The sequence below is a fragment of the Nannospalax galili genome, unplaced genomic scaffold, assembly GCF_000622305.1.
Source record: "Nannospalax galili isolate Female #2095 unplaced genomic scaffold, S.galili_v1.0 scaffold820, whole genome shotgun sequence".
In the NCBI taxonomy this organism is placed as follows: Eukaryota; Metazoa; Chordata; class Mammalia; order Rodentia; family Spalacidae; genus Nannospalax; species Nannospalax galili.
In genome coordinates this window covers 1,342,414-1,367,332 of record NW_008346549.1, presented here as the reverse complement: position 1 = coordinate 1,367,332, position 24,919 = coordinate 1,342,414, and the positions used below count along the sequence as shown (strand labels likewise).

General features: G+C 42.4%; 1 protein-coding gene across 6 annotated transcripts in view; it reads right to left on the bottom strand.

Annotated features, from left to right (window-relative positions):
- Window positions 1-24,919, bottom strand: part of LOC103742071 (protein HIRA) — a 105,598-nt gene that overhangs the window by 36,096 nt on the left and 44,583 nt on the right. For all 6 annotated transcript variants that reach the window (XM_008843053.3, XM_029568270.1, XM_029568272.1 and 3 more), the window contains 7 exons: window positions 23,748-23,861; window positions 21,382-21,452; window positions 20,757-20,862; window positions 17,862-18,089; window positions 16,324-16,409; window positions 10,392-10,586; window positions 8,407-8,568 (listed from right to left, as the gene is read on the bottom strand). In XM_008843053.3, coding sequence (XP_008841275.1) covers window positions 8,407-8,568; window positions 10,392-10,586; window positions 16,324-16,409; window positions 17,862-18,089; window positions 20,757-20,862; window positions 21,382-21,452; window positions 23,748-23,861 — 962 coding nt within the window. The remainder of the gene's footprint in view (window positions 1-8,406; window positions 8,569-10,391; window positions 10,587-16,323; window positions 16,410-17,861; window positions 18,090-20,756; window positions 20,863-21,381; window positions 21,453-23,747; window positions 23,862-24,919) is intronic.

Here is a 24,919-nt window from a genome sequence, read left to right as displayed (position 1 = left end):
ACAGCCAGATTACTAAGATTAGAGATGAAAAGAGAGCCTTTACAACAGATACCAAGAAATTCAAAAAGTCACTAGGACATACCTCGGAAACTTATATTCTACTAAAGTAGAAAATCTAAAAGAAGTACATGCATTTCTAGATGCATCTGACCTACCAAAGTTAAGCCAAGAGGAGTTAAATACTTTAAACAGGTCAATGACAAGCAATAAGATGGAAATAGTAATTAAAAAAAAAAAAAAAAAAAATCTCCTAACTGAAAAAAGTCCGGGCCCAGACAGATTCATTGTAAAATTCTACCAGACCTGGGATATTGAGACGGCTAAGCAGGTAAAGGCACCTGCTACCAAACCTGACAACCTTAGTTCAATCCCTAGAACTCACGTGGTAGAAGTAAAAATCTGATTCCCAAAGGTTGTTGTCTGACCTCCACATGCACAGGGTGGCATTCACGTACCCACACATACATATACATACACAAATACATACAGTCTTGCAAGAGCGTGCACACACAAACACTGCAATAATTTAAAAAAAAAAAAAAAAAAAAAAAAAACTGCTTTGAGATTCCACCTGAGGTCAGAATGGCTATCAAGGAAACAAATAATAAAATGCTGGTGAGACTGTGGAAAAGTGAACCCTTATTCACTGTTAGTATGAATATTAACTGGTGCAGCCACTATCAAAATCACTGTGGAAGTTTCTCAAAAAACTAAAAATAGAACTACCACATGACCCAGCTACATCACTCCTAGACATATACCAAAACTATTCTATACTGTACCACAGAGACTTGCACATCCATGTTCACTGCTGCTCTGTAACAGCAAGAAAATAGGACCAACTGAGATGTCCATCAACAGATAATGAAAATGTTACACATACAAATGCAATTCTGTTCAACTATAAACAAAAATGAAATTACAAAGTTTGAAATAAAGTGGATGAAACTGAAAAATAAGATACTAAAGGAGGCAACCCGAACTCAGACAAATACCACATGCTCTGCAGGATGAATACCCAGGTCCTCTGCGAGAGCAGCCAGTGCTCTTAACCAATGAGCCAACTCTCCAGCCTGACAAAACATTTTTTTTAAAAGATCAAATGGAACGATTGCTATTATTCAACTTACTGTCCATACTGATTTTCTGTTTGCTAGATCTCTTGGTTTCATTAAGGGGGTATTGAAGTCTCCACCTATAAATCTGTTTATTCAGTTTACAGTTTTGCTACACTCAACACACACATACACAAGCACTGAAGATTGTTTTATCTTAGAGAATTAACCTCTTTGTCATATGTAACACTCTGCTTTATATTTTAACTTCCCTTGCTCTGAGACTTGGTCTGAAATTAATACAGCTACTTCTAGTTGTTTTTTTAATTGGAATTAGAATGGCATGTTTTTCTGTCTCAGTACTTGTGGGGTTTCTTGATTTATTGATTTATTTTTATTTTATATGTATGAGTGTTTTGCCTGCATGTGTGTATGTGCACTACTTGTGTACAATGCCTGCAGTGGCCAAAAAATGTGTCAGATTTCCTGGAACTTGATTATGGACAGTTGTTATTGACCATGTGGGTGCTGGGAACTGAACCCAGGTCCTCTACAAGAGCAGCCAGTGCTCCTAACTGCTGAGCCATCTCTCTAGCCCCTTTTTATTTTATTTATTTTTTTTCTTTTTATTATACTTTATGTGTATCCATGTATTGCCTGAATGTACGTAAGTGCATTCATGTCGTGTAATGTCCACAGACAGAAGATGCCACCGGATTTTCTGGAACTGGAGTTATGGACAGTTGTTAGCAGCCATGTGGGTGCTGGGATTCAAACCCGGGTCTTCTGCCAGACAGTCAGTGTTCTTAACCGCTAAGCCATCTCTCCAGCCCCTTTTGTTTGTTTTTTTAATTAACATATTACACATAATGAGTTTCATTATATTTTCTTACATGTATGTACTGTATTTTGATCATATTCATCCCCATTAGTCTCTCTTGTCCTACTCCACTCCTGTTGATTCCCTTCCTCTTCCTAGTCCCCCTTCTACTTTCTCTCTCTCTGTGTGTGTGTGTGTGTGTGTGTGTGTGTGTGTCCCTTAATGAATTTAATTAGGGTTGCTTACCAGGGGCATGGGTGAGACATTATTTACAGGAATATGGGCCCCTTACCAGTGGTTACACTACTGAAGAAAATGTCTCTTCCCCCAGCAACCATTAACTGCCTACAGAACCTCAGGGAAGGGTGGAACCTCATGAACCAGGTCTTATGCAGGTAATCATTTGTTGCACTGAGTTCAGGAATACCACAGCCATGTCATGCCTGGATGACAGAATCCTTAATAGAACTCTGGTTCTTACAATTCTTTCCACCTTGAGTCTTAGAGGATGTGATTTAACTGCTCACTTATGTTTGAACATCCACTTATTGTTAGTACTTTGACCAGTTATAAGTCTCTAACTGCACTCATGCAAAAAAAAGTTTCTCTGACCAAAGATGACAGCAGCAGTAATCTGTGAACATAAACTATTTATTTAGAAGACAACTTGATAGGTACATCATATCTAGTTATCAAAACAACAGCTGTAGCTTCCACAGTAGGGCCTATGATCTCCACAGCTATGTGCTTTTAGCCAGGTTTACAGTACTAGACATGAGTTACCTTGGTGGCAATTCCCTGTATTGTTTTGGGGGCTTCCGGGGCTCCCTGAATGTTGGAGACCTCTGTTATGCAAAGTAGAAGTCCCTTCACGACCGGACAGCTCATGCAGCTCGGGATCATGTGCTGAGGGCTCCTTTCATAGCAGGGTGTCTTCCTGGCATCTTTCCTGTCTCTCCTTTTGAAGTGTCCGCCACAAATGCCATAACATAAACATAGCCTTTGGCTCTGAAAGGTACCATGCCTTCCTGTAATTTCTCTAGGCAGACAGCAGTCTGGCAGAAACCCACTTCCATATGTAAATAGAATGCCTCACAAAGCATCTAACAGCCAAAGCTTTTACCACTACCCCCATGGTATAAGTATCCTAGTTTTAATACACAGAGAGCTGGGTTGCAGAGAGCTAGGTCGCAGAAAGCTGGGACACAGAGAGCTGGGTTGCAGAGCTGCTGAATTACCGAGAGCAGAGACACTTAATAAAGCTGTAACACAGACTAAGCCAAGTCTTGAGTCCTGTGCCTTACTACCTACAACCTAGCCTCTCCGGGGGGCAACACTCCCTTGTGACCAACTTACGGACATCCTAGCTTTCGCTGTCCTCGTACTTCTCCCACAAGGTTCAGGTGGCCAGTGGACCTCGCATCCTGAGGAAAAGTACACGGGTGGAATAGGGACAGGATTTCGGCAGGACAATGCTCCTGCAGCAGAGAAGCTTCCAGAGACACAGGACCCAAGCCGCCGGGAAAAGCCTGCGGGGCACCCGCCGCCGTGGCCAGCGACTAGCCAGGTGTGGCGGGGACCCCGAGATACCCGCGCATACCATGCCTGAGGCCCATAGAGACACAGAGAAGCCTGCGGGACCAGACCAGCTTTCCTCCAGACTCACAGCGGGGGAGCCTGTGGATCCGTCGTGCCATTCCAAGAGTGCGCTCAGAGAGTGCGCGGGCGCACCATACCTGACCTGTGGCTTCTGGGAGAAGTTTTATCTACCCTCACAGGAAACTTGCATTCAGATCTTTGATTTTCCTTTTTTAATTTTATTAACTTACAAAGTATTGGATCTCCATATGACTCTTTCATATATATATAGATTCGGTTGCTCCTACCTCCTCTCCTTTTCTCTCCTTTTTTTTTAAAAAAAAAATTTATTATTTTTATTTAATGTGTATGCGTGTATTACCTGCATGTAGGTAAGTGCACTGTGTCATGCAATGCCTGCAAAGGACAGAAGAGGCTGTTGGATCCCCTGGAACTGGAGTTACGGACAGTTGTTAGCTACCATGTGGGTGCTGGGATTCGAACCCGGGTCTTCTGCAAGAATAGCCAGTGTTCTTAACCACTGAGCCATCTCTCCAACCCTGTCCTTCCTTCTTTTTTAAAAAAATATTTTATTATTTCAATTTCAGGTGAAATGAGTGTACTGCTTGCATGCATGTAAGTGCATTCACGTCCTGCAGTGCCTGTGGAGGTCAGAAGAAGGTGTTAGATCCCCTGGAACTGGAGTTATATATGGTTGTTAGCCACCATGTGGGTGCTGGGAATCGAGCCCGGGTCATCTGCAAGAGCAGTCAGTGCTTTTAACCACTGAGCCATTTCTCTAGCTCCTGTCCTAGCTTCTTGCTTAAACCTTTCCACCCATAGTATTCCCCCACCCACATGGCTGTTAACAACCACCCGTTCCAGGGGATCCAACACCGTCTTCTGATCCGCACAGGCAATGCACACAACATGGGTGCACTTACACACACGCAGGCAATACACTCATATACATAAAATAAATAAAAATTTAAAAAATTTTGTCCAACAATAGCACATTACACATTTTTCTTAGCCTCACACGGATAGTTGCCAAGATAGACCACATTCTAGAGATAGGGAGAAAATGTAGTTGGTAAAGTGCTTACTATGCAAGCAAAAAGACCTGAGTTTGGATCCCCAGCATCCATATAAAAAACACCAGACATGGTGACATGTACTTTGTAATCTCAGCACTAGAGACACTGAGACAGGTAGAATCCTACAGCCTGTTCGCCAGCCAGCCTAGCCTAATCAGAAAACCCCAGGTCCCACTGAGAGATCCTGTCTCAAAAAAGAAAAGTAATTGATTCATGAGGAACAACTTTCAGGGTTGACATCCAGTTTCCATATGCATGTGCACAACACAGGCACCCTCATATATACAAACACACATGTGCACCCTCATATACATGAACATGTATACACACATACACACGCATACACGCCACATCTCAGCTATTTAAAAAAAAAATCAAGAGTGAGTGTGTTGGCATACTCCTATAAGTCCTAGACCCCAGAGGCCTGAGGCAGGATTTTAAGTTTAAAGTCCAGCCTAACTTGCATCCCAAGACCCTGTCTCAAAAAACAAAAAAAAAACCACAAAAGTAATTATGAAGGTTTTGTAGCTCAGTGGTAGAGCGCTTGCATACCCCTAAGTTTCATCCCCATCTCCATACACACATAAAAGTATTGTCTCAAGATAAGCCTACCAAGAAGTGGGGAGCAAGAATTAGGCTGCAAGGTGTAGAGTTCTAAGAGCCACTCCTAACCACTGAGAGACAATGGATCCTAAATGAAACCCTCTGCTGATAAGTGTTTTGAAAAGTTCCTCCTGAGTTTCCCTGAGAACCAGTGCAAGACCCAGTTTCTAACATAGCTAGAAACAAAAAAATTCCATTTCCCAACCAACTTTGTTTTAGAATTCAGCACCAACTAGGGGTTGGCAAAATGGCTCAGCTGAGCTTCATGTCTTGAGTTGGAGCCCCAGGACCTAATGGTGGAAAGAGACCCAACTCCTCTAAGTTGTCATCTGACTTCCACAAAGTACTGTGCATGCACACACATGCACACTCTCTCACAAATGAAAGAGACAGGGAGGGAGGGAGGAAGGGAGGGAGATAGGAGGGAGAGAGGGAGGGAGGGAGGAAGGGAGGGAGATAGGAGGGAGGCTCATCTCGTTAAGGAAGGAAGGAAGGAAGGAAGGAAGGAAGGAAGGAAGGAAGGGAGGGATTGATTTAGCATGAGAGCCACTCATCTTGGAAGCAGTAGTCTCAGTCCCAAATGAATGAATGCTTGCTCACTACCACTTTCAAATGTGTACCCAAGGAAAACAAATTTAATGATACCTCATTGCATCAGTACAGCTGGAAGGTCTTCTGAGACCCTGGGGATATAGCTACTGAAGAGAGGTCAACCCTGGTGGCACTAGGACTCAGGCATCTGGGAAACTGCCTCCAAGAGTCAATTCAAGTTTATCCCTGCTCCTCAGTCGGGAAGATCTCTACACAAGGAAATTGTGATTGGCCATTAAATCCCCAAGGCAAGTATGAGGGAGCTCACAGAGAGCACAAGGTCTTTCTATCTAGGGTGCTTTGCTGTTCTCTCGGGTCAGCATTTAATTCATTCAGTTCTAGTATCCTCAAGTAAGCCTGTTAACTCCCTCTCAACAACTACCCCACAGCCTATCCTTGGGGATTTCCTATAAGTTGTATGTGTCCCCTAGGAAGTTTAATTTTTAAATTTTGATGACATTTCAGTAATCTATTTTTTATTGCTTGTACTTTAGATATCAAATCTAATAAACAGTTGTCTAATCCAAGGGTACATAGGTTTAAGAGTTTTATAATTTTAGTTCTTTGATCCATATTGACCTAGTTTTTATATGCAAAATATTAATTGCATCTTTCAAGATTTTAAGCATATTTTACAATCTCCTTCTGACAATTCTCTGATTAGCTACCAAAGCTTAAATCCCATGTCAATACGTCCCTGGCATTTGTACAAAATGGACCCCTCCTTCTCTCCCTTGGTCTCTCTCCTCCTTGCTCACCCCACCCCCATGACCCTCTGTCTCTGTTTCCGGAGTGCTAGGATGACAGACATGCTCTACCATGTCATGTTGGACTATTTCCTCATATGTTTTATGTTCAGTCCAAATTTCAGATACCGTTACTTCACATTCTGTGAACAAGAATGTCTCTGCAGGGCAGATTTGCATCTTTGCCAATTGCTTCCAGAAGTTAACAAGAGCAGAATAAGCTTTTATGCCCATTTAATGGTTTGGAGATTTGTAGATGACACAGTATTACACTGACCCCAATTTCACAGGATTCCTAATCCTAGGAAAAGCTGAGATAGTGCAACTTTTTTTTTTGAGAATTTCATGAGTACTATATTTCCATTATTTCCACCCCTCCCTCTCCAACCTGTCCCTTCTCTCCCACCCCCTCTCAATTCTGTGAACCTTTTCTTTAATTAAGATTGTTACATATGACATTCCAATTTCTGGGATGCCAGTTCAGTTTTTCCTAGCACTCCACTCCCAATGGAACTGCCCTTTTCTAAGCACTTGAGGTTACGTTGGTTACTCAGCTACAGTAGCTACACAGCTCAGAACAAAGACCTTATCTTGAACCCTTGGTCATCAGTTGGCTAGCCTCTTTCTCACCCAGTATTCACAGTGTGATTCAGTCCACCACGGAGTTTTTTGTTCACTCACAGATTTTACATCCTAGGCACTGGGAAACAGCTACATATTATAGAGATCTGAGTAATAATTTAATTTAGCTTTTACTTGGGGTTTGCCTGTTTGTTTGGAGGCAGGGGTCCTATGTGGTTCTGGCTGACCCAGAATTTACTATATAAACAGGCTGGCCTCAATTTTAGAGCAATTCTCCTGCCTTTGCCTCCTGAGTGCTAATCTAGCATTTCAAAGTGCTAAATTGCAGGAAGATTTTCAGATCCTTTTTATGGCTAAAGAAATTAGAAGATAAAAAAGATCACACGGGATGTTTTTATATGACTACAAGAATGATTACATCAAAGCAGAAGACAAGGCTCAATACCAACGCCAAAGCAGAGAAGCAGTCTGAGGAGTCTCCTATGCTGGTCTCTAGGGATTGTTCTTAAGAACAAACCATGGACACACAAGTAGCTATTAGATAGTAAGCAATGCCTCAGGAACAGCCCAGAGTTTCAGAAATGCCAACCACAAAAACAGGTCTCATACAATTGTCCTTCTTATTGGACATCTATTGGCTGAGTGGCTATATCACAAGAGTCTGATCAATGTCCCTGCTCTTAGCTATAGGTAACATAGGCTAGGATAGTTCTGTCTTGGGCTACCAGGCCCTCACTGCCCCACAGTAGGATGTTATCTACATGAGGATTAGCTCCTATGCCTCACTGGAAAAAGGCAGCCCAGCTCTTAACTAGTTCTAGACTCCAACTCACTAGGACATGTAGTGAGTGTCTTTCTCCGGCTACCTCAGGAGGATACATTCATTCCTACAACTCCAAGAAACAAAAAACTCACATCCCATGTGTCTTGACTGCTGTATATTAGGGATATGAAAGAAATGGGCAAGTTGTATCAAGTCTGTGGCATTCACAGCCTATGTGTCCTCACAAAGTCTTCTCTTACAATCACTTGTATCTTACCTCACTGGAGCATTAGGCCTTGACTTGTCTAGAACCACACTTTTGATCCACGTCTCAGAAAATTCTGGGTTCCACACAAAGGACATTCTCAGCAGGTTATAATCTCAGCTTCTTTGCCTTTTCCCTTTGCTCACAGTTTCCTACCTAACAGCTCCTTCCAACCAATTCCCCACTTTTAGCAGGCACTTCTTTCTCTGAAGGGCTGCTGGCTCAGAGGTCTCTGAGGTTTTACTCTTCTACAGAAGCCAGGCTGTGTGGTGGGAGATCTGGAGAGGTATCACATCTACCACCTACCTTTCCACAGCTGTTGGAGTCACACTAGTCAGGGAAGGAGCACCTGGTGTGGCTTTGGACCGCTCTGTAAATCGGGAGTCAAATGCTTTCATAGGTTCAATCTTGGATGGGGTTGTTAACACGGAGGGTGACGATGCAGCAGGAGTAGAGGTAGCATTCATACTGGGGAATGGAAATAGGAAGTACATCAAATACAATCCCTAAATCTGGAGGTCTAAGAATGACGGAACTTGAAGCCTAACTAAAGGAATAGAAACATCAAACTACTTTCTCTAAATACAAGAAAACTTCAAATCTGTTCCATTTTTTTTTAAGTTCATGCATTAAAATTCTAGAAGTCTGACTATCTGACTATCTATCTCTTGAAAGAGCAAATGCATTCACATTCTCCCTCTTCCTCTGTTCTGACACCTTTTGGGAGGTAGACCATATCCTGGGTCTCTACAACCTGAATTTAGCACATCTACCCAAACTGACTCAACCACTAGCTTTTCCACTTCCACAGTGGCTCTAGGGAGGAAAACCATCACTGGGGTTGTGAAGTCATGGCCTATCCCTGTCCTTCATCCTCAGCCTAGTCTTCTCTGTCCTAAGTAGCCTCACCAATGTCTCACCGGAATAATGACAAATCTTAGCACTTTGGAGAAAGGAAGTCTATGAAATAGCTTGTCCAGGTTTCCTCCTGCTCAAGCCCAACCCCAACTCCTGGGTCAAAGCCACTGGGCCTTTTGGCTTACCTCATGCAGACTAACACCTCTACCTCCATTTACCAAGAACCCATATCAGACACCTAGCAGTCATTGTGGATGACACTATTTTCCTCCTCTACAGTTTCTAGTATGAATCCACAAAACACCGCTTGGCTCTGGTGGCACCTGTCCTTCCCAGCACCCTTTACTTTGCTTCCTGACTAGCTTGCTACACCATATCCTCCTCTCTGATCTTCACTCCTGGTTTCCTAAGAGCAGTGACAACTGATGCTTAGTGTACCATCACAGCCTTCATGCCAGAGTCCAGAGGCAAGAGGCTACAACAACACTTTCCACTAACAAAGAAACACTCTCAAATGATCAGTTGTGGGTAGCAGGTGCTTTCTAAATTTGAGCACCACTGCCTATTTGCACCATATTCCTAAATTGCAAATCTAAAACCTTCTGTATCTCCCCTCTGAGAAAATCCCAGGTTACCTTGTTCATAATAGGAACTCAGCCTTTTCCTCTTCTCTTGCATCCCTTCTAGGGGCCTCAGAGCTCTGCTATTGTCCCTGCTTCCCAACCTTCTCCCTGCTGGTTATCTTGTATGGGCTCTGGGAGGAGCACGTTCTAAAAAGCCTCAATGGACCCTGTTCGCTAATCCCCCAATGGATAGCCCTTTCTGCCAAAGACCACAGACGCTACCCTGCAACTCTGTGGCTGCCTCTTCCCTATCAGGACAAGTACGTGCCAATCAATGTCCTGTGGGTGCCTAGTTGCTACAGTATAGCCCAGAACAGGCTTGTGGCAAAAAGTCACTCTTGCTCACTCTCTCCTAGTCCTTTCTGACCAGGTATAATGGACAGTGACAACATAGGCTCTCTTAGTGAATCTAAGTGTGATGGGAAATCCACATGCTTACAGGAGCACCCTGGCAGGGATGAAGCATGAAACTCAGCACAGTGGAAGCCAAAGCCAGGAATGTCAGGCCATCTCCAGTGTTGATCTGCCAGAAAGTGGGGTGGCCTTGTAGCAGACAGTTACCTCACTGGCAGATCCCCAAAGCTTTGTAGACTTATCCCCAGTCAGTTTCTCTATGAAATCCACATAGCCTAGAGAGTCGCCTAAACAAGTACTCCCTTCTAAGGAAGCTCTCATTTAGACTCAAGCATTTTTGCCCTTTTCTAGCCAAGTGGCCATGAAATAAAAATAGAATAAAATTCTTATCCCTGGAACCATGTTCCAAACCTGAGCTTTCCCCAGGGACATGACTGAAACTTGGTGCCCACTAACCTGTCCTTACTGACAGACTCGCCTGTAGGCCTGGCACCAGTGGCTGCCCCTGGCTCTGTGCAAGGCTTCGAGGTGCTGAAGGAGGGGGTACTGGAGTCCAGTGGCAGTAGCTGCTGACCGCTAGGAGAGGAGAGCATGGTGCCTGCCAGGGAGCCCGAGAGTGGGATGCTGTTGAAGAACGCCGTGGAGAAGTCCCTGTTAAGCAAGGGGAGGGGGGGGTAAAAAAAAATCAGCACAAAAATGTTACAGCTAGTACTTTATAACTTCTAAATAACATTTTTCTGGGTCCTGAGTCATAGATAATTTGGAAAGTTACAGAAGAGTTTTTAAAAATGAAAATACCTTATACTATATTTAATTGACTCTAAAGTGAACTATTAATAATGTACTACTAAGAAATACATGGCTAATACAATGGGAATTGTTAGATGCTATTGATCATACAATGACCCTGATGTGAAGTGTTAAGTATGCATAATGGTAAGTCTTAGAGCTGAGGAAATGCAGCACATACAAGGGCCTCCTTTTTAAGGGCTGTAGACTTTCCCCTTGGATGGGCATGATTTACCCAGCCCAGCCTTTACAGAGAATCAGTGTTCCCCTGCTGCTTCTGTGGTGTACTGCTATAACAGAAGATACAACGTTAAGTAAGGAGACTGAGGGACCTAGGCCAGACCAGCCAAGGATAATGCCTTAGCTATTTGCAAGCTCACAATCTTGTACATGTCAGTCACCTCTATTGAGCCTCAAGTACTCATATGCAAAGTACTTGGACCCTCCCCAATATGTCATTGCCAAGACTGAAAAAGACTGTGTAAGTACATAACTAGAGCAAAGATGTGTAGAACACAGTAATTGTCAGTATACTCATCAATTCATATATAATATGGGATATATGCCCAGAAATATAGCTAAAGCAACAAACATAATGTTCACACATGATTTCTGATAAACACTTCTAAAGCTCTCTCTCTAGAGGTTTAAGCCACAAGCCCTTATGAGAATGCCTGTTTCTCCAAAACCTCACTAACACTTTTGTTGTAAGAGCAGTTGTTAACATTTGTTTTGTTTGTTTGTAGTACTGGGGATAGAACCCAGGACCTCACATATGCTAAAGAAAGTGCTCCATCACTAAGCTATATCCCTAGACTTCTTTTTAGCTTTTTATTTTGATAAAAGGTCTCAGTAAATTACCCAGGCTGGCCTCCTGAGTAGCTAGAATTATAGGCCTCCACTGCCAGCTCAGCCTAACAGTTTTTATCAAATTTCTTGATATTTGCCATTCTGTTGGATTAAAAAAAAAATAGTACTTTACTACAATTTTGATATATGGTTAGTAATCATGATATAACATTGAAGTTTTTCATATAGAAAATTTTGGCATGGGGGAGGGGAACAAAGAACAAAGTACAGGTTTTAGCCTGGCTAAAAAGACATTATTTTGTTGTGGTCTAAATTTTAAGTCATTTATGGAAAATATTTTTTACCTCTGAGACTCTCAAAATGTTTCCCCATATATTTCTAAAATTTTAAATGAAAATGTTTTAAATGACAACAAAAACATGAAACATTAAAACAAGCAAAATACTGCTGAGCTGTTGATATATTTAGTTCTAAACTGTAAAGAGAGTGGGAACTTGGTTTAGAGTGTACATTGTCTTGACTCTTTTTATTGAATTAGCCAATGTTTCTTCACTAATTGGAGACACGACTTTTAAAACTCCCTTGAAGGGGCTACTGAGATGACTCAGTTGGAAACTACATCCCACAAAATCATGAGGATCTGAGTTTGAACCACCTGCAATTATATAAAAAGCCAGGCACAGTGGCATGTGCCTGTTACTCGAGGGTTGGAGAGGTGGAGACAAGAGATCCTGTAGGGCTTGTTGGCCAGTCAGTCTGGCTGAATCCGTGAGCTCTAGGTTAAGTGAGCAACCCTATCTCAAAATATATGGTGGAAAGCAATTGTCAAAAACGAACTCTGGTCTCCATACACACACGTGCACACATGTACACAAACAAATACATACAGACACATAGAACTTCCTTATTAGGGCCTTCTTTTGGAAATTCTGCTATATTCATTGCTCTATTCATGTGAGTACCTCCTTATTTACATTTTAATTTCTGATAGACAGTTTCCCCTAATCAATTCCCTTTGTTCTTCCAGAAATAGCTCAGATATTACTATTTCGCCATATAACTTCAGAATTGACTTTCTCCTTCTGAAAACTATGATTATTTTTCTTGGTTCGTGTTAAATTTATGTTTAGGGAGAAGTAACGGGCGATTTATGATAGTCAGTCGTCCTTGCTAATCAATAGAATTGTTTTTGTAAGTTTTATTTTGTTGTTTTTCTTTTAGGCCTCTCTGAAGAATTGTGTGTGTTGTATATGCAAGTGTATGTATGTTTGTGTTGGGGGGAGGGTGTAACACTTGCCTGTATGTGCACATGTGGAAGCCAGAGGTTGGTATCAGGTATCTTCATCTAGTACCTCCATCCTATTTTGAGGCAACGTCTCTCACTGAACCTGGAGCTGAACAATTCAGCAAAACTGGCTGGCAAGCCCCCAAGACCCACCTATCTCCGCCCCTCTGCCCCAAACAGTAAATGGCTATCACACAGATGCTGGGGATGCGAACTCAGGTTCTCATGCTCGTGCAAAAAGTACTTTACCCACTGAGCCATCTCCCCAGCCTGAGAATTCTTAAACTTTTCTTCATAGATTTACACTTTGTAGCTGGGCCTGGTGGTACACACCTATAGACCCTGCTACTTAGGAGGGCTGAAATGAAAGAGTTGCTTGAACCTCCAAGTTTGAGGAGCAAGGGCAACACAATGAGACTTGATCACAAAAAAAAAAATTTTTTTTTCATTTGTGAATGTGATTTCTTCCTTGATCTCATTTTGATTATATTTAGTACATGCTCAAACTCTTTCTTATATATGCATGCATGCTCTTATACTGTTTCTTTAAAATGGGGTCCTAATACGTAGCCCAGATTGGCCACAAACTCATGATCCTCCTGCCTCCACCTCCTGCATGCTGGAATCAGAAGCATGCAGCACCACACTGGGCTCTACTCTCTCCTTTTACTATCCATAGCAACACTGCCACTTGATGTTCTTCTAGAACATATCATTCTTAAATAATGATGCAGTTTTCATTCTCCTTTCCCATGCATTGTTGCCTACCTACATAAGCTAGAACATGTAGAGCAATGACAAATTAGAGTCAAGACTAAAAAATTGTTTCATTTCTGAACTTAATGTGAAATAAGGCAATTTATCAAGTTCAAACCTCTATCTGCTTCTATTTCATTGAATTTGAAGTCAGAACAATTTTGAATTTTACCAAAATGCCCCTTGAGCAACTATGGAGGTGATTATAGCACTGATTTCTTTTGATTTACTAACATGGACATTGAGATTATTTGGCTTCCCATAGTTTTGAACAGTCTACCTTTGCTGTCTAAGTAAGCCTTATTTAGCAAAGATATTAACCTTTTGTTTATGACAGGGTCTCACTATGTTGCCCAGTATGGCCTAGAACTAACTATGTACATCAGGCTGGCCTTGAACTCTCATACCCCTCCACCCCCTAATCCCCCACACTGGGATTAAAAGTATGTGCCACCTTGCCCAGCCCTGGTTTTAGCCTCTTAACATGCTCTCCATGTTACTATATCATTTAGGATTTTGCACTGACTACTAGAAATTAAATAGGCCTGAAATTTATTGTGTTCTATTTTCACTTTTTGTGGTAACCAAGTCTATTGTTTCCCAGGCTGACTTCAAATTTCTGAGCTCAAGTGATTCTCCTGCCTCAGCCTCCTCAATAGTTGGGATTACAAGGACACACTATAGTGACCAGCCATCTTTGTTACATTTGATAAACAACAACAACTAAAAAAGGACTGGAAAGATGGCTCAGTGTTAAGAGCACTGGCTGCTCTTGCAGAGGACCCAGGTTTGGTGTACAGTTCCCACATGGTAGCTAACAACCACCCGTAACTCCAGCTCCAGGGGGATCCAACATCTTCTAGCCTCCATGGGCATTGCATGCATGTGGTGGACTTATAGACAAGCAGGGAAAACACTCATATAAATAAAATAAAAATAAATGAATGATTTTTTAAAGGAATTTGCATTTTTCCCTCCTTTATCTGTATACCAGAACATGTAAAACAGTATTAAGTTGTCTGTTTCTTAAAAGTTTGATAGGATTTCCCTGTGAGGGTTTCTTAATCTGGTGGCTTTAAGTAGAGAAAACTATATATAGCAATACTTCGTTTTTAATATGTCTATTTTCTCCAAAAAATACTAACCACTTCAGACATTTATTTTCAGAGCCCAGCAAAGTATTCTCTCACCCTTTTGACTTATTCTTCATCTGTGATTATTTTCCAGTTATAATTACCTTATATATTTGTTTTTTTCTTTTCTTTCTTGATTGGCTAACAATTGCCTACATAGCTGCTATTTGTTTAAACACAGGAATCAGGAAGGCAAAAAATTTTTAATAGAAAAACTCAAGTTCTAGTGCCAGAATCAAGTTCCCAAAAGTAGAAAGCTGACTCAAGTAAGGCCAGCAAGGAAGACCCATTCTTCTCAAGACCCTGACCTCTCTTCCTCCTCACTATGTAAGTCCTGGAAATATCCACAGAATCAAAGTGCCACCACCACCTTCTTTCACTGACCCAGGCCTGCAGTGTTCAAAGCACATTTCCATACTTCCATCACTGACCCAGGCCTGCAGTGTTCAAAGCACATTTCCATACTTCCATCAACTGGGGCAGGTAGCTTTACCCCTACAGGTTCATATAAGAAAAACAGGTTTAATGAGGGGAAAATTATCAACATAAGAGGCATTAGGAGAGCTGGTTCTACATCTGGATCCAGCACACCTAACCTGAGAGGTGAGGTTAGCACATCTTATAAATGAAGGCCTCTTTAGCCTTCAAAGGAGACTTGGAACAGGTCATGAATGGACAACAGCAAAGTATTAAGGACTACTGTGCGGAGTCTCTGTGAAGGATCTGCAGATAGCCTGAGCTGATCACTGCACGGGTATAAAACCAAAGAGATACCGTGACAATGAGGTATACTGTTTTCACAAAGGGCCTTAGCATCCTTTGAATCAGCACATGTCATTTCTGGGAAACAACCAATACAAAAGACTGACCACAGATACATACATAGCCCCAAATGTGAAGGAAGCCATACTTTCCCACTTGTATCCACAGGGCAATGTGTCTCAGAGCCCTACCCTCTGTCCAGCAGTTCTACTTTAGCAGTTACTTAAGGAGACAGTCAAATGTGTGTTTGAAGATTTACAGTCACAAAAAACTGGACACAAACTACAAATCCACAATTAAGGAGATGTTTCATTAATTCGTGGTGCATTCAGACGACAGGAATCTGGATAATCTAATGCTTCAGGACTATTTATTGAGTGGATGAAAGGTCAAAATACAGTAACAAATGATGAAAAGACTGGAAGTACACATATCAAAATACTAACAAAGATTAGATTATGAATATTTATCCTCTTCTTTGGACTTTTACCATTTTTCTACATTTTCAACAATGTCTCCATATCTTTCATAATCAGAAAAAAATGTTGCAAAAGGAAAGAAAAAACTTCCTCTTCTCCTGCAGCACCTGGCCAGCAATAAGGGAGAGCAGATAACCGGCCAGAGGAGATATCCTAGCCTCAGGACATTTCAGGATACTACCCTTCCATGTAAGTCAAGTGTATGCAGAAGACCACAGGGCATTGAGAGTGCTGGGAGCTGGACTTGACTCTCTGGCTTCCAAATTGGCCCAAGAGTCTGCAAAGATCTTAACTATGAAAGTGCTAACTAGCAAAAGAAAAAAGGAAGACCTCCCCAGACAAAGTCACAGAAAGCATGGCGAATGAATGAGTACCCAGTGTCCAGCTGTGCTATGCAGAGAGGTGTGATTCTCCTCCGACCATCTGCTGTCCGAGTTTCCACTTGTTTCTTCAAAAGATTCTGGCAAAGTAGAGTCACATAAGTGAATGAAAAAGTTTTGGTCAACTACCTCCAAATATCAAAAAAATAAAGCTGCCTTTTCTTTCTGTGTTGAAAACACTTAGCTCATTTAACAAATCAGTGTGAACTCCAGTGTTACTACTGCAGGCTCCATGCTGGACAACAGAACTCTAGGACTGAGACTTTGTGCCCTCTGGCTAATATCTTCCCATGTTGCCCTCTAAGCCCCTGGCTCTCACTAATCTCTCTATTCCTATGAGTCTGACTACTTATATTCGCCACTGGGCAGTATTTGTACTTCCATGTCTTGCTACTGAGTTGTAAGCATTAGTTATGAGCATGTCACTTATACTTCACTATGGTGGGGTGAAAAATAAAGGATTCCAAGGAAATGTATTCTAACTCCCCTTTCCAAAACTTTGTTGGTTCAAGGAAACTCAAGCAGCTAATGACGCATAGACATTTTTGGCACAGTATGTATTTGACTTCTGACACAGTGAAGAAGCAAGAATAGAATGCTCCCAGATAATCTGACTCCAAGAACCTTCTTCCCTATCATCAGGACCAGACAAGACCAGATTCTCAGGCTGTGAGCACATGCCACCTAACAGTCTCGGACACTATGGGGATCTTAGGACTAAGGTTTGATCCTGTGAGTCACACTCTTGTCACAAAACTGGTGACTTACAAACTGACTTCATTATTTTTTTTTAAGGCAAAGTCTCACTCTGCCGCCCATGATGAATTAGAACATGCTATGTAGCCCAGGATGGCTTCAAACTTGTAGTGATCCTCCTGCCTCAGCCTTCTAGATGCTAGAATTACAGGCATGAACCATCATGCCCATTACAGGCATGAACCATCATGCCCAGCTTCCAAACTGACTTTTATTATAGTTCCCCTTCTTCCATGAAAGGCTTATAAAGGGTTCTAATCATACACTCTGTCAGAATTACGTTGGAGAGGTTTGTTGGCCAACACAAGCTCCTGGAGTTGACTTAAATTCTCAGTCAGCTCAGTACCATATCCTACCCTGCCTCGTTTGCAAACCCTATTGCACCAGTGAAATACAGGCTTCCAAGAGAAGAGGGACCACATAACTTTGAAAGCAGGGAACCCACATTTCTCAGCGTTTAGAATTTCCTAGCAAAGTGAGGAGGTGAAGACTTTGTTTTTCCTGCAAGGGACAACCTCCTCTATGGCTCCCTAGAACAAGAAGACCTCTCATAAAAGAACTTTATACCATCATTAGTGTGGGCACTGGGCCAACTGGCCCCAGATGGCTATGGCCTTACCCCATGCTCATCATATACCTTCTTCACCACCACTCATGCTGCTGGTCCTATCTTTGTGTCCTGTGCAGACATTCCGTGCCATGCTATCTGTTCATTCCCTTTGCCCTGTCTCTGGGCAAGTGCCCGTATCTTTAGTGTCACTGGGCTAAGCCCTCACCTTTCTGATATCTTCCAGACTTTCCCCATTGACAACACCCGTGACTGAGGACGCTGAGCCTGTTTCCCTAGCCGTGCCATTCTTCTGGTCCAGCTGCTGCTGTTGCTGCTGCTGCTGCTGCCTCCGTTGGTACTTGAGCATCTCAGGGTTCTCGATGACAGCTGTAGAAAGCTGGGCCTCAGTCATGATGGCCAGACTCTTGCCATAGGTGGACTGGTGAATACGGCTCTGCAGGAAGCAGGGAGAGGTTTGACACATGGGTATGAGTATCACCATGGCAGCAGTAACCCACCAGTAGGTTCACTACAGTGTTGACTCTCCTAGCTCTAAGAACAGAAAGGCCCAGGAAGCCAACTCTCCATCACTTCCCACTGGGCAGCCTGCCACTGATTAAAGACATAGCTGTCGAAGTCTCTCATATTGTCACAAGATGTTTATAGCCTATGTATCTACAGCTGAGAAAGATGATGAGTGTATAACAAGGCATCACCTTCCACATGGTTTAATGCAAAACAAATGACAATGGACACCATCTCTACTGAAATACAGATGTCCAAACTGATAACTTAAGGCTCTCAAGTCACTCCAAGGACCCTTAGCACTCTCACAGAACCAGTCTGCTTTTCACTTAGCCACAATGGCAGGAGGTAACTAGCACTGTATCTCAAAGCACAAGAGGCTTGGCACAGCAGGCCTAGGGAGAACCTTCTAGGCTCCCCCATCATGATCCTTCTGAGTGGGGTCTCCTCCCAGCACTAGGCCCCATTAGTCCTATGCCATAACAAGCTACATAGGTCCCTCAGGAGAGGAGGGCAGCATCCCAGAATGCTATAGAAAATAGTTTTCATAAAAGCATGATAAGCAGCAGAGGCACAAAAAGATGTGTAAATGACAAGCACTGTATTCTGCCTAGGAACTGGGACTACAATAATAGATGCTTGGTCACACCAGACAATGTCAGATAGGCAGCTTTCTAGGATAGGGACTTTGAGACTCATTTCTGCAGGGCCTGGGTGAACCCAAGAACTTTCCTCTTCTACCGTCTGGTATCCTGCCCTGTCTCCCAAATTCATCCTCTGTAATTTCAAGCCAAAATACGGAGCTTGGCTAAGGTTTTCCTAGAGTTCTTTAAGCACAGGATCACTGCCAATGATTTAGGAAATAGTAAGCTAGATGGGATTCTTCCACAGGCTCTCAATGACTCTCCAAGGAACACTGAAGGATTCAAAGGTTCTTGATGACAGTGACAAGACAACAGCATGAAGACTCTAGGTCACTGAGAAACTCATTTCTTCATTTAAAAAACTGACAGACTGCCAAGCATAGTTAGTGGCACACACATTTAATCCCAGCACTCAGGAGGCAGAGGCAGGTAGCTATCTGTGAGTATGAGCCCACCTTGTTCTATATAATGAGTTCCAGGCCAACCAAGGCTACATAGTAAGGGAAACAAACAAACAAGCAGGCTGCCCCCAATTCTAGGCACAGTGCATAAGGCAGAACTCAACCCCAAAGAGTTTACATTTTGGTGAGGGTGGTAGTATTACACAGTAGATTAAGAGGTAGTTTACCCCCAACAACAGCATCACTAAGAGGATAGCTGCTGACCTGCTCTGGGATTCCACAGAGCTCCATTCAGATAAATGGATACAATACCCCATTTATGGTTAGCAAAAGTCTGTTGGTAGAAAGAAATTTTCCAGGTCTTACAGTAGGTAGGTACTTTCTTAAAGCCTATGCTGAAGTACAGGGGGATCCCCATGCTCTGATAAATACAAAGATGAGGAAGCCTGGCTCAACAGCAGCAGACCTGGTTTACATATCCATTCTTGCAGTTAAGGATAGCATATGGCCCTGACAAAGGGTTGTGCTATTTTCCTAGGCTTAGTTACGTTACTGATGAAACAGATGAGACACGATTTTTAAATTTTTATTTTCGTAAAATAACTCAGCCCTTTATTATGGCATCCAGGGCAGAAAGAATTATATTACAGAAAAACTGAATGAGGAAAGGGAGAAAAAATACAAGCCAGAAAAAGGGAGCATAATTGAAACACAATGTCAAGAAACAGTAACAAGCATATCTCCATGGAATCATCTGCTTCATTCAATCCCTACTTTCCAATAGTGAGCCTTGCCTCTTGGTGCTCTTTAGCTCTAGGTATATGTACAAAGAATCTCTTACTAGGTTTCTACAAGTTTTCAGTTTTATATTATAATTGATATCATTAAAAAAAAAAAAAACCCACCAATGGTTCTTCAGTTGGCCTCAAGAATACCTTAGAGGGATGTTAAAACACAAATCATTAGGGATATAGCTCAGTAGACAGAGTACTTGCTCAGCATGTGTAAGGCCCTAAGTTCCCTCTCCATTAGCTACAAGCCAAGCTTTGAAGGTTTTTGTTTTGTTAGTTTACTTATTTTAAAACAGTCTTACTATGTAACCCAGGCTAACCCTGAACTGTCTTCAGCCTCTTCAGGATTACAGACATGTGTGACTGTACCCAACAGTTTTGTATACTTCAAATTAACATATACAAAGCCCATGGCCCAGAGTCTGCATAGATGCTAAGAATGACCAGTATTAACTGTCACATAATTGCTTCTATGTCAGCATGGGACCAAAAAAATAGGGAAAGTAACATGGACCTTGGGGAAATGACTCCAGCTGTCTCCCACAGTGACAGCCCAAACAGTTTACTATCTGTTTCATGACTTATTTCTGACATGAATAAAGATTATTAATCTGGTTTTGCAAGTAACATAAGATTACATAATCTATAAAAGGCAAACATGTTACAATACTTCAATAATATGTCTACATCTTCCAAAAGAAGCATGTCCAATTGAAGCAGTCTCTCAGATACTGTGGCAGCACATGAGCCACAAGCCTACCTTCTCCTCCTCACTCAGAGGGTCTCCAAGCTCATCCTGGGAGAAGTCGAGGAATGCCACAGAGCCATCCATGGAGCACACAAGGATGCCCAGCCCATTCAGAGTCCTGAAAGAAACAGGTGTCAGGATTTAGATGGGGGCAAAATACCTGAGGTGGCCATCCACAGCACAATGACTAGCCCATGAGGATGCTCAGAAACTATACTAGAAAGATTCTGGAAACCCCATTTCCCTTCTATAGTTTGAGGATAGACAAGGGCAGGCAAAGAGGAGCAATAACCACAGCCTTTGGTGATCTCTACACCTCGGCACATGTGCAAAGAATCTCTTAGCAAGTTCTCTAGTTTTCAATTTTGTTTTTGAAATCATTTTTTTTTTAAATCTTGAGAAAGGTGTCTGCTATAAACCTAGAGGGATCCAGTTGTCTGAGAAGGCAGGCTCCTGTAACAAATCCTACTTGTGGTAGTCACTCCCACAACAGCAAACATAGAACTACCACTTCATGAATTGTGTTCTAATAGCACCTTGGGGTCTGCATCGCCTTGGAACAAGCTGCCTAGCCCTAATAAAATCAAGAAACCTCATGTTATATTAGCCTATGCACTGTATCGAGAATCCATCTTACCAGGAAATATCCATGATGGATTTGTCAAAGAGTTCATGGATGACAACCAGAGGCCGTTTCAAACAAGTGAGCTAGGGGAGAAAAAACAAAAATTAATGAAATTTCTGACAACTAGCTTAAGTACTTAGCTCAGCCAATTTTATTCACCCAAGCACCTTGGTCATTTCTGCAAACATATGTGGCATATTCAACTCAATCCAGACAACACTTGCCAAAACTCCAGGCTGGGGAAACCAAGGCCTGCCAGAAATTCTCACACTAGAATGGCCATGGTCTAAGAAACAGTAAAGGCAGACAGTATCTACAGAAGAAGGGACCAGGTGGCATCAGAAGGAACGCAGCTCATTTTCTCTGAATTCTGGTTCACGTTACCCAAGGCTCATAGTTACATAGGCCATACAGACTCACTCCACAGTGTGTCCAGATAAGTCATAAATAAATAACAGTATAAACTCCTCTTATTCCAAACAAAATAAACTATTAAAACTTCAGTGAGGGGTTGGAGAGATGGCTCAGTGGTTAAGAGCAGTTGCTGCTCTGCCAGAGAACTGGGACTAGGTTCCCAGCATCAACATCAGGCAACTCACAGCCACCTGTAACTCCAGCTCCAGATCTGATGTCTTCCTGACCTCAGTAGGCACCTACACATGTGGCACACATGCACGCAGGCACACAGACACAGACAGACACACAGATAGACACACACACATTTTACAAAATATCTGAGGGGCTGGAGAGCTGGCTCAGCAGATAAGACCAGGGTTCGATTCCCAGCACCCACATGGTAGCAAAATAACAACTGTCCTAACTTCAGTTCCAGGGGATCCAACACCCTTTTCTGTCCTTCGCAGGCATTGCACGACATGGGTGCACTTACACACAGTAGGCAATAAACTAATACATATAAAATAAAACTAAACATGTTTTTAAAACTAATGCGTAGGGGCTGGAGAGATGGCTCAACAGTTAAGTACACTGACTGTTCTTGTAGAGGACCTGGGTTCAAATCCTAACACCCACATGGTAGCTAACAACTGTAACTCCAGTTCCAGGAGATCTGATAGCCTCTTTTGTTCTCCACTGGCATTGCATGACATAGGTGCACTTACCTACATGCAGGCAATACACACATACACATAAAATAAAAATAATAAATAAAATATTTTTTTTAAAAAGCTAATGTGTACGTACTTTTCTATTGGTCAGACTTTAAACATTCTGGCAGGTACTCAGTAACATGACCACATCCCACAGAACATGTGGAGGTGTCTAAGGTCACAAAGCATTAGTCTTTGGTGATAAGAAATTTAACCTTTCAAATCCCTAACTCAGAAAACTGTCACAGCTCACCCTCAATCCATCACTGAGTATCATCTGAGAACTGTACAACAGACCACACTGACTAAGGAAGGGAAAAAGTACAAAGGGAGATACAGTATCTCCCACTCAAGTCCTGCTGCCTAGTAAAGAACACAAGACATACAGTCTTACCCCTCAGTGTCACCTGAAAGGTAAAAATGGATGAGTAAATAGAAGCGGCAACTAATTACATAAAGAAGTCAACACTGGCAGGCCAGGTGGCACTCAGGAGGCTAAGGCAGAAAGATCTCAGGTTCAAGATCAGCCTCAGCCTCACAGAAAGATCTTATCACAAAAAGCAAAAGCTGATGGTGTAGGTCAGAGGAATAATGTATACATAGCATGCACAGAGTCCTGGTTTCCATCTCTAGCACTAAAGAAATAAAAACCAAAAACATACATTCACAGAAAGACTTACATAAGAGGGTTCTATGACCTTCAGTTAAAATACGTCATAACTATAATAACTTTAATATCTATCAACAGGGAAAATATAGAAACAAATTGTTCATGTGTTTATAAACAAGATATATAAACAATATGTACATAAAGTCAAGCCCTACACAGCATTCCCTTGGCCAGCCCTCAGTACTTCTTTCTACATAGCAGGAGTGCCTGTAGGTTTCTGAGGAGAAGCTGACCCCAGATGCAGAGCAAGGAACACACTAAGCACCATCAAAAACAGCATGTTTCAGGGCTGGAGAGACGGCTCAGCAGTTAAGAGCGCTAGCTGCTCTTCCAGAGGATCCGGGTACAGTTCCTAGAACCCACATAGTGGCTAACAACCATCAGTAACTCCAGTTCCAGGGGATCTGATGCCCTCTTCTGACCTCCGTGGGCACTGCACGACACAGGTGCATTTATATGCATGCATGCAATACACTCATACACATAAAAAATAAATAACATTTTTTTTAAAAACAGCTTGTTTCTCTTCCCTGAAGTCTTCCAGATTCACCGTCTTCCCAGCCCACAACTTCCCCTGCAAAAAAGCTCAGGTAGCTTACCCAGACAGAAAGTGAGCGGTCCTTGCTGCCTACGGCACAGCAGCAGTATGGGCAGCTAGGCTTCGCAGAACTCCCATTCTTCTGCTTCTTTTTAAAGATTTTTGGGTTGAATTTCTGAAGCCAAATAACAAAGATTAAAATAAATAATCAAGTGTCAAGTTGTCCTCCAAGCCTAAGTACCAGAAAAACACCAAATTCCCAGCCCACTAACAAGTCCTACACAGAGCCTCCAAACTTAGCACTGGGCATTCATGAGTCTATCTTCAAATCTATTAAGAGGTATTTGCTGATGATGCAATGGAAGCTCAAGGTCAGAAAATACACTGAATGTTAAAATGAAGATTTAAAGATAATACTACCACATGTTCCATTTTCTGAGCCAGCAGCTACGTTGAGGGGATGGGAGCTAATGGAATTGACATTCTCAATTCCTCCAGGCCTGGCAAAGCCAGCCCTAGGACCTGGGGAGAGCTGAGCTTGCAAGGGGACTTTAGAGACAATGACCTGCTCACTGCATGTCTTAAGGGAGGACACAGGGACCGGCAGGAGATCTGATCCACTTAATTCCTTCTCCCCTCACCCTATTTATTGTTTAGTCATAATCATCTAGAAAGATCTGCTCAGATCAAGAGGCCCTCATGGCCTCACTGAGAAAAAACAGCCTCATAACTGTTTGCTGGCCTGGAGAGCTGACCCCCTGGGATACCTGGCTCATATTTTAAGAAAGGCTGGGCACATGGTAAGTGTTTTGTCATATGCTTGAATTAAGAGGGGTTAGAGCTCTTAGAATCCCAAACCAAGAATATCTACAGGTAGAGAAAGGGTGGCTCCTGGTGTGTCAGGAAGCATAGAGGCGTTTTCACTATTGAGGATAGGCATGAATGGTCAGCAGTACAGAGACTGGACAAGGAACTTGAAGGTATGTACCCCAGCTTGACTTTCTACTACCACTGAGTAGGCTATTGGGCCTTGCTAAGTCTTGCAGGCCCTAGTGAGGCAGGTGTTGTTTTCTTACAGAGCTACTCTTAAGAGTGGCCATTGAGAGCCAGAGAGAATCACACAGAACCTCTGTACTAAATAGGAATCAGTAATTTCAAACATTTATTAACAAAGGCCTAGTCTCAAACAAAATCCAATGTGGATTCCCAACACAAACGTAAATTTAAAGAAGC